The 11102-nt window shown below is 34.2% G+C and overlaps 1 protein-coding gene across 1 annotated transcript; it reads left to right on the top strand.

Moving 5' to 3' along the window:
* Positions 1 to 7607: 7607 nt before the first annotated feature.
* On the top strand, positions 7608 to 9057 carry LOC110746886 (basic blue protein). The gene is made up of 2 exons (XM_021947113.2): positions 7608 to 7933; positions 8641 to 9057. The coding sequence occupies exons 1-2, from the start codon at positions 7756 to 7758 to the stop codon at positions 8838 to 8840; spliced, it is 378 nt and encodes a 125-aa protein (XP_021802805.1). The 5' UTR covers positions 7608 to 7755; the 3' UTR covers positions 8841 to 9057.
* The last annotated feature ends 2045 nt before the right edge of the window (positions 9058 to 11102 follow it).

The following is an 11102-nucleotide window of genomic DNA, read 5'->3' as shown; positions in this document are numbered from 1 at the left end:
GCTTGTAGTTGTTGAATTTTGCCTCTTTCTGACACAGGATTTGGTTTGGTTGCTAGCTGTATGTATGGTTTTTGGGACAAGTTACATTGATGTTCATCAGCAGAATGGCATTTTCATAGTTTTCAACTGGAACCTGCAGGCATCTGCATCTTTTACTCTTTGACCTTTTCACTTTAGCAGTGAAAATCACTTTTAGAAAAATCTCTGCATATTTTTCCAGAAAAGAAGTTCATACTTGTTAAAGTCATCCTTCTTTGAAGTCCCATTTTAGGCACACTCTAAGGCAAGTTGCAAACCCTTACAGCTACTAGCCCTTAACTTATTATGTCTACATTTTCCTTTTTCTCATATGTCCAATTGTGCAATCAAAGCCTTCAAATCTTCTTTGGGATCCAATTTTTAATTTCCTTTTGTTTTTTTTAACTATAAGTTGCATGTGAAGTAAAAAGAAATAGATCTGTCAGCCAAGCAATTAATCCATATAATGCCATTGAAAAATATACCTATCAAAAAGAAAGTTTGAAATTTTAAACTCTGCAATCAATATTGAAACTGTACATACCTGTGATGTGATGCATGAATTTCCACAGAAGACTTGAAACTTACTTTTTGTGTTTTATCTCTGAATTTCAGTGGGAAATAGTCAGGATTAATTTGTGCACATGTGCCATTTAATCAGTCACAATTTTTTTTATAAACCTTTCCTATTGACAGGGGCAATAACATACTAAACTCACACACACTATATATACGAATGTTAGGACTCGAACCCATGACTTTTCCTGAATACTAAACTCACACACACTACAAATGGATGCTAGGACTCAACATCATGACTTTTCCTGAGGGAGCAATTACTTCAAACCACTACACTAGTGGGTCCTTTGCTAACTACCACTTCTTAATTTTATCTCTAGAGATATATATAAATAAAACCGTAAAATATAATTGAACTTATGCTCCATTGAAAATTGGCATAATTTATAGGTCTTCCTTTGAGGTAGCCAGAATTATTTGCATGATGTTACTGCATGGAAAACCATTTGCTCCCTTAATCTTCTATGTCTTTCTTGTTTTACGACCTAATATATATATTTTTTTCAAAAGCCTTTCATTGATTGACCCCTTTACAAGAATGTCTGCTTTGGTATATGTATATGTCCGCTACATTTTTTTCTTCTCATGTAATATTCATTGAATCAAGAAGTCGCCATATTTGACTAGCCAATGTATTGGGTTTACTGCTAATCTGATTTGTCATGATTGTTACTTACATCAAGACGGACTTATATGACTTGCGCAATTCCTTGGATTATGGTTCTTAATTGTTTAATTTAAATACAAAACTAATTTGGGACAATTAAGGGATTGGCTAGGTGGGAAGCCTGCTTTCCTTTGTTTCCAAACTTGAGGAGCAACACGTTAACTTTAGCCGCGGGACTCAGTCAAATGAAATTGTAACAAAGCAAAGACATCCACCATCAACCACACAAAAGCATAGCAATTTCTAGAACTCTCAACTTGCCACGACCCGATTCGAAAATAAGGAATATTTCCGAATCATGGTGTGAGTCATACCATAGTCATAAGAATAAAATTCTACAACCATGATATGATGAGAAATAGAGCCACAAAATAATACAAATTTACTTAACAACACCAAAATCAAAGTCACAGTAGCTCGTAGTTAAATACACACTAAGATCTTTATCAAGCGGTTGACTTTTTACAAACATTAATTACACAAATCAGCAACAAAAGTCTAGCAGCTTAGTTGAAACTCACTTCCTCAAACTTCATCTTGAATCTTGCATAATTTATTAGGGTATGAGCATTCTAATGCCCAGTAGAGTACCGTCAAACCCCTCAAGGTCAACTATCATAGTTAATCAAAGTGTCATGCATAAAAATCACAAGATATATAAATTATGCAATCAAACCAAATAAATAAATTTGCATATGCGGTGATGTCATGAACTCACTCCCTTCTAATCCCACTAATTCATATCCTAGGGCAACAAGCCTGCATGTCCTATACCATGTGTTTTACTACTGTGGCTCCGAATATCCTAAAATATGAACTGGCGCCCATCCATCCCTCAACCAATCTTTCTTTTGTTTACGAATTTCTCAACTTTCACTTTTCATTAGAAGCCCTTCTTCACCTCAATATATTCAAGCCCTACTTCAATCACCTGAATATATTCCACATTTTTTTACTTAGATATATCTAAGGACTTCTCCCACCCCTTAGATATATCTCAAACGACACACACACACCCCCTAAACACCATTGTATTTATGATGCATATGTAATGCAAACATCATTTATCTCTATAGAATAATAATACAGATAATAACAATAATATATCAGGCTTAATCACATGAATAATAATATTCACCCAACATCAAATAATTTTCACAGAAAAATATCAATAATAATATTCACATAACATCAAATAATATTCATCGAGCAAAGCAACAATCATATTCATATTTATAATACTATATATAAGCACCAAGATTATAAGTGACATAGCCCAATCATCGAGAAATCAGGAAACCCTACCTCATGTCCAACTAGCTTAACCTTGTGCGGGTTCGTCCTCGAAAGTACGCAGAGTAGAACACCTAGTTAAGATAATTTACTGATTAAAATTCACTGGAAATAAGGAAACACGTTTGAGTGCCCTACTAGCGCATGTAGACCTAAAGCCCCATAATACGCTTGACAAGTTGTTCGACCCGATCGTTACTTCCCTTAACCTCACGTCCAAGTAAGCATAGAACCAAGCCTCAAGAAAAAACCAATCTATTCCCCTCCTATAATAGTTCTACTCTTTGGGATGTTTAAAATCAGGTGGTTCGGCTCTAGACTTATAAAGAAAATTTAAAACATCAATTTAAAACAAAAACTTTAGTTTTGCTAACCATTTAGGTTGGAACACCTTAACTTTGAAAATTCACTAAATATTGAGTTTAAATCAAAATAATGTAAAAATTTTCAGATCACAACTAGACATAGAAAAATTAAAAATGTAAAAATTTGATGGAAATTAGGGTTAAGGAAGCATGTCAAAACAGACTAGGCTGCAGAACGTTCTTTTTTTCAGGTTCGTACACTTTATTTTGAAAACTCACCAAAATTTCAATTTACAACCAAACTGGATAAAACTTTCCAAATTTGAAGAAAATAAGTACGTGAAAGTAAAACATTCTAAAATTTCATGAAAATCCAAATTCAGGAAGTTTTCAAACACTTATTCAAAACAAGGCATGCAGTAGAATCGGAACAATTCCAACAACATAGTCTCTACTTTGAAATTTCACAAAAAAAATCAATTTAAATTCAAATGGCACAAAACCAACTTTGAAATAACCCTTGAGATATCAATTTTGATGTAACAAAATCCCAAAATGAAATTGGTACAAAATCACATCGAAATAATCTAGAACTTCATAGAAACACACTTTGAAAGAGATATATGTCATTGAGGCATTCTAACCAACACTTGATTTACAACTAGTACATCAAAGAGACAATATGAAGATGAGATTCATACCTTCAAAGAATCATTTTCTTGAGATGATAGTGGCTAATTTGATCAATGGAATGATAAGTAACAAGCCATTTGAGAAAAATTCAATATAATCAATGAACAAGTTTTGTTCATACCAATTTTCAGAGAGTTATAATGGTTGCGTTTTGCTGACCTTTGGATATGTTATAAAGAGGAGAATTTGGAGTAATTATCATGATGAAACTATAGTGTTTTGAGCTTTCGAAATGAGTGTTTTGGACTGAAACCGAGGGAAGGAACTAGGGTCGAAGACTATAAACAAGTTCCACTCTAAACGTTCCCAAGGTGACTATAGAAGTGCGATTAACCTAAACTTTTGATATATTATAATAGACAGCATTTCAAACAACTTTGATGAAGGAACCAAAGTCATTTGAGTACAGGAAATCCCAGAGACATATTGAAACCGAGCATACTATTGTGAAAACAGGAAATGGTAAACTTATTGCGATCATACCAACTTTTCGGAGTCTGTACTAGTCGGATTGAGGTGAAATTGGAGCATATTATAGGAATCACGTAAATAAACAACTTTTATGAAGGAAGTTTTCTCATTTGAACTTTCGATATTTGAGTTCTCAGTTGCTCCAAGGAAGTGACGAATTTTGGATTTTGAAGAGGAACAAAAGAAGAATGAGGATGAAAATAGTGTGAATGAGGAAGAGAGTGATGATACAATGAATGATGAGGATAATAATAAATTCATGATTGAAGAATCTTAAGCTAGGTCAGTCATCAATTTAGAAGAGAGTGATGACAAGGAATGGGGAGGAAGAGAATAATTTCATGATTGAAGAATCTTAGGCCAAGCGAGTCATCAATTTAGAATAGGTGACTCATCCTTTCATAAATGGTGGATTTGAAAACTTGAGGCAAGGGGGGAAGAATGGGAGGAGGGTGGTTTGATGCCCTCCATGTTTCAGAATTTTTTATTTTTTATTTTTGCCTACAAGGGTATTTTGGTAATATTTCACACATATAGGTATTTTGGTCATTTTTTTCCAACTTCAAATTAAATACACTTAATTTAATAATCTCAATCCAAAATCACTTGATAAAATACCCATAATCATTCTCCATCCTACTATTATTTTTCACTGAAATATGAAAATCCATTTTGAATTTTTCAGGGTATTACACAAGTTTTGCTTTTCCCAACTATTTAACCCTAAATCACATTTTTTTTTAAGAAGTGGGGTCGCCTTACTCAATTAGCAAAGAAATTTACTTCATATATCCATGGTAAGAGTTTAGATCTTTTCTTGAAGAATCTTTCCCTCAAAGTTTAAAAAATAAATATATAAAAAAATTGTTCACATATAATGAATACGGAAAAATGTCAAATTACCAACATGAGTTGGTCCAAGTGGAAGGGGCTTGGATCCTTTAAACAAGAGGTTCTGAGTTCAATCCCAGGCACTTGCGAATAGAGCAGACTCTGTTGGGAGAGGTCCCCGCTTTGCGCCTGACTGTACCTCGAGGGATTTAGTCTCCGCAGTCCCGCAGGGGATACCCTGGGAAACCAAAAAATGTCAACGAAAAAATGATCGGAACTAGAGGAGCGGAAAAATTAGCGAAAAAATGATGTTGTGTTTATGAAGTCAATAAATATATTGTTTAATTTTTAATTACCAACTGATGTAACATGTGATATGACAGTTTCTCATTTAGTGTGAAAAAAAATCTAAAATAGAGCTCAAATAAAAACAAATGAAATAATGTCAAATTAGTTCACATGATACGTCTCTTGCAATAAGGGTTGCCCTTGTTTTCCAATTTAAGCCTCACTCTTGAGAATGTGCTGTACAATTTCCATTCCTCCTCCCTGCGGTTTCTAGGTTTTTTTGTAATATTTGTTGTATAACTCGGCCATGGAATGTCTTGGGCTAGTTTTCTCGTATTTGGGCCTCTGGCCTTCTTTTGTACCAAAACAAATAAAATAACAATTGGTGCCTTTTTTTTTTTTGTTCGAAAAAATAAAAATTAGTGTCTGTTGGTACTAACGGTGGGTGACCACAATCTCTTGGACTCCTGTGGTCCAAGAGATCGGGACTGAGTAGAAGAAATAGAAAAGCAGATAATGTGTGCCTCGGAAATTCAGGTATCCTATTGAAAAAAATAAATTCAAAATTATGAATATATATATTTTTTAAACATGAGTTTTCAAATAGTGATTTTAAGATCTAAAAACTTGCTTGATATTGAACTCCAAACTATTTTTAAGAGCTAAAAAAATCGAAATTAAAATCAGAAAATTAAAAACCCTAAATTCCCAAATTGAAATTAGCAAAAGAAAAGGAGAGAGAGAGAGAGAGAGAGAGAGAGAGAGAGACGGGAGAGGGAGGAGAGAGAAAGAGACGGGAGCGGGAGGAGAGAGAAAGACGGGAGCGGGAGGAGAGAGAGAAAAAAAATATATAAAACCTCATTTTTGTTGTTTTTAATAATGGGGTTTTTTTTTTCTTAAGTTTGAATTTTTAAAAATGGGCATACCAAATGAGTTTTTGTAGCTTGGACTTCAAATATGTTTTTGAGTTTATAAAATTGGATCCAAATAGAATACCAAATAGGCTCTTAGATTACCTCCTTTAGAATGATGTGGTGGAACCTATGAAATCAAATCTTCATATCACCTCTCACCTGCGTCCTTCGTACAAAAAATTATTAGGATACTATATCTCACAGTACTAAATATTCATATACTATATGAACTCTAAAGCACTCGACCAAATTCTACTCATACTTTACTTTCAGAAACTGACAAACCAAAAAAAATTTGATTTTGGTTAGAAGAGAGTCCACAATTCTTGTGGGTTGTATTTCGAACCGACTTCATCACCCGGTTTCAACGGCAAACTCTAAACGCGAGCTCTCGCGTACCCCTCGGAAGGTGTGTCGAGCCGCGACTTTGCTCCGACTCTGGTGCCTGCACCACCTCCTTCCTGTTACTTGGTTACTTTCCCTGTGCCTTTGGTCTGCTTTGAGAGTTACTGGTTTTTGTGGTAGATTTGTGATTTGGGCGTGTATTTTCTGTATTTTTTCTTGTTTCAACTTGGTGTTGCTACCACATGTTAGGTGTGGGTTCTGTTTTACTGCTGGCTTTTTGCCAGCTTAATTTTGTTTTCGGCGGGATCATGATCTTCATGCTATGCCTATGCCTGGGTTTTAGTTAGATCTGGTCCTGTTTTGGTGTTGTTGCGTTTGTCTTTTGCGGGTGCTCCTTGCTTGGCCCTTTGGTTGTGTTCCTTGCCCTTTTGTGGGTTTTCAATGAATTTGCCTTTCGACCAAAAAAAAAAAAAATGGATCTTATTGAAGCCACGTACATTTCGAACCCTTATCGTTTAGGTATTTAATAGTTAGGTCCTTATCTTTTACTAATTAGCAAAAACAAGCCTTAATAATGTTTCAAATTTTTATACAATTGGCCTCTTTGACTGTCAAATTATCAAGATAGCCACTATTTTTTTACGAGCCACTATGTATTTATACCGACATCGACAATAAATTGATGCCACAGGGGTCTCTTTCATGCCTTTAATTTATGTAAAAGGTTAAGAATTTCCCTAAAAAATGTTCTTATTATTTGTTGTCTGTATATCATATGTCTGTCCGTGATCGATGCGACATATATGTAAATTAAAAATGAGTTGATATTGTAAGAATTCATAAACGTTTTCCCTCTCCAATAGTGCGTGTATAAAAAGAAAAAAAAAATACCGATGAAATTGTTCTAACCCCAAACAACTGAGGTTCGAAGTGTAATTGACAAAAGACTTGAATCCGCAAAAAAAAAAAAAAAGGAAAGTTCAGCTTCCAAGTTCTAACCAAAAAATAAATATAAAAGAATAATAAAATAGCAGAAGAAAAAGTTTATATGGTCCCAGCAAACGTTCACGGGTGAGCTACAAAAAATGCCCGTGAGTAGTTATGCAGTAAACAAGTTAATTTTGGGATGTACGATCACTTCTCTTCAGACCCTCAGATTAATAATGCAGAGCTGTTTGCCATGTCCCAAAAGTCATCACCTTGTCTTTGCCTTCGTTCTATCATTTTCAAGCAAGCAGCTAAAATATAAATCAGCTTTTGAAACCCTCTATATGAAGCTAGGTTGGGCCCTTTTTTGTTTCATAAAAAAAAAAGGCTGAGCTGATCTGCTTTGGTGTTTGAGAATTGTAAGATGTCTGAGCAGGGAAGAGGCAGTGCAGGAACCATTGGGGTGGTGGTAGTTTTATGCCTAATGGTTCAGTTGGGATGCAGCAACGCAGCCACTTATAGGGTTGGAGATTCTGGTGGCTGGAGCTTCAACACAGATAGCTGGCCCAATGGAAAGCAATTTAGAGCCGGCGATGTGCTTTGTAAGTTTCTGACCTACCCCTGAGAGATGTTAATACCATATGAATCAAAATGTAAAACAATCATTGGAAAATTTTCAAACCAAAAACGAGTAGCTGAAGAAGCATCCCCTCGTCTAGCCATAATATCTGCCACTTGATTAGATTTCAAATAGGCATGTTGTATGGAAACTTTATAAAAGCCCTTAAGCAGCTGTCATATATATATATATATATATATATATATCTTGAATAACAATAATAATTTCTAGTTATTTAATTAATTATTTTTCATTTATTAGTTAGTACTAGAAATTTTTAGATCCATGTGAAAACATATAATTTTAGAAAAGTGGGACAAATTCCGAATATAAAGAAAATTTTCTATGACAATTTTTTTTTTCTGGAGAATTTAGATCTTTGAATTGATTATTTCTGAAAATTATAAGAATTAAGGAGTTGATTTTTTTAGTAGTTTAAATATTTATTTTACAAAAAGAAAAAAAGAACCATAATCATAGTAATTAAAGATAAATTCTGCTTTTAAAGTGTACCTTTTATTTCTTAAATCGATGAACAATTTCTTAATTCTATACCAAATGGGTCCAAACATTTTATACTTTGCCTGAGGAATTGTTTAGAAAAAAGTCTGGAGGAATTATTTAGAAAAACTGGGTCCAGACACATATTTTATATATTTTTGCAGCGCAATTAATTACTTGAATTTGCAGTGTTCAACTATGATCCAAAACTGCACAATGTGGTAGCTGTGGACAAGGGTGGCTACAGCAGCTGCACAACTCCGAAGGGTGCAAAGGTGTTTAAATCCGGAAAGGACCAAATAAGGCTAGGGAGGGGACAAAACTACTTCATATGCAATTTTCCAGGGCATTGCCAGTCTGGGATGAAGATTGCTATCAATGCTGTCTAGCTATGGATATATACAATATCATCCTGAGCTACTAAATTCGTATCCATATGTATGCTCCTTTGTACTCTTTTTAGATATTCCCAACCTGGCAACCAAAGTTCACGGACTTGCATTAAAATTTGTCTCGGTGAGCTTCTCTTCATGTGTATGGTCCTTTCCATCATAATATCGTTTTATTTTTATTTTTATTTTTTATATAAGTGATACTTTATTGTAATCTGATCTAAACTATGAGGAGGGGGATCCGAAGTTGGGTGCAAAATGAGGAGCACATCCGCTCTAACCAACTTGAACAAACTCATATCTGCTCTATCATATTATCGTTATTAGGTTACCTAATACCATGAACTGGACAATATATATGCTTTACTATAAAAAGGAAAGATGTATCAAAATTAGACCCATATATATTTTCGATTTCCAATATTCCAGAAATCAAAGCAAGGTTGAGTAAATTTTTATCATGAATTTGCAAGAGCATCGGCCACCATATTAACCTTACGATACGTATGATAAATTTCAAATTTCTCCAATTTACTAAGAGACATACATCTTTTACCTGCGAAATAATACTCCAAGGCACGTTAGTAGTATAGTTGAGCTTCGACTCTTTACAATACAAAAAAAATAAAAAATAAAAGAAAATTAGACTCGGTTTAAGTGGCAAAAAGTAATAACCAAACTGGTCTAGATTTCAACTTTTCGACTCAGTTCAGCTCGGTTCACTAGTTTTTTGGTTTAAATGTTCACCCCCAAAGCGCTGACACTTTAGGCCCACAGTAACTTACAATTTCCTTCCTTAATTTTTTCAAGGCCCATACCTATGATAAAGGCCTATTAATTTGGATTTGAGAGTGTAGTTTTGAATTTTGTTACGTGTTAATTACGTTGTTTTCTTGATCCCATACCATACCTATCTTATTTCGTTAAATGAGTATCATTAAATCTTTTCCATTTAATAAAAATGCTTTAGAAAAGCCAATTATTCGATGACCATGGTAAATATTTTTTTACTTAAAAATATAGGGAGTTGATTTTCCCACTCCTCTTTTGTCTACTTACACTCCCTTTTATCGTATAAAAAAAAGTATTAAAAATTTAAAAGGAGTGTAAATTGACAAATAAGGCAGACAAAGCATAGTGTTTCATAGGAGTTAGGATGAGTTTAACTGGTATTGGATCCATCATTGTTTGGGCCTTGGTAAGGTATCTCAATAGCAAATGACAGGCTCACAATATGAGGAAATCCAAATGGAAAAAGAGCAATTTGGAACTTACCATATAGTTACAATGAACCACGCTGCCTATAAAGTTTTTAACACAACTTCTAAGTAATCTGATTGCATGGTTGAATCATCTTCTTCGTCCTCAACCGTTCTGGAATGTTTTAAGTTTAACCTAATATAAAGGAGTAAAGTTCGAATATGAGATAACTGCTAAAATATGAATATGGGTTTGAATGTATTAGGTTCTTTTTTTTATTCTTCTCCATAAGGAGGTATATATAAGAGTTTACATGAGTGCTTTACAAGGAATTAAATCCAGTAAAGGATTAGGAAAGTATCTCCTAATTATACAATGATTTGAAAACTATATAAAATAGGAAAGTAAATCCCTTAATTAACCAAAGGAAATAAATCTATAAAATAGGAAAGTAAATCCTCTAATTAATCAAGGAAATAAATCTCCTTGATTAATTAGGAGACTCACTTCAACACTCCTCCTCAAGTTGGTGCATATACGTCACAAATGCCCAACTTGGTAAGTGAGTCAAGAAATTCGTAGCACCCAAGTCGATAATCCATGCAATTCAAGCAGAGTCTTTGGCGATCGATCGTTTGCTTCGGGCGACCGGTCGTTTTGAGTCTGCAATAAGAGAAGTAAAAAGTGATATGAGAATGTGAGAGATTTTGATTGGAGGAATTTGATTTGAGGAATTTGATGTAGGAATTGGATTTGAGAGGTATATGTATAAGATTTGAGGAATTTGATTTGAGTATGAGAAATTTGAGATAAGGCATTTGAGGACTTTAGATTTGAGGGATTTGATTTGAGTATGAGAAATTTGAGATTTGATATGAGGGATGTGATTTTGGGTTTGTGGTTCAAGAAAATTCGATACGATACGAGGAATACGATATGAGGATATGAGGAATATGATTTAGGATACGAGGATACGATATGGGGAATGTAAAGAACACAGAAATCCTGTGAACACGGCTAAGAACACAGAAACCCTGTGAATTCAATTAAAGGACACAG

Source organism: Prunus avium, chromosome 8 (assembly GCF_965620075.1).
Source record: "Prunus avium chromosome 8, drPruAviu1.hap1.1, whole genome shotgun sequence".
Lineage (NCBI taxonomy): Eukaryota > Viridiplantae > Streptophyta > Magnoliopsida > Rosales > Rosaceae > Prunus > Prunus avium.
The sequence above is the reverse complement of the archived record's forward strand: the minus strand, read 5'-3'. Positions and strand labels throughout refer to the sequence as shown.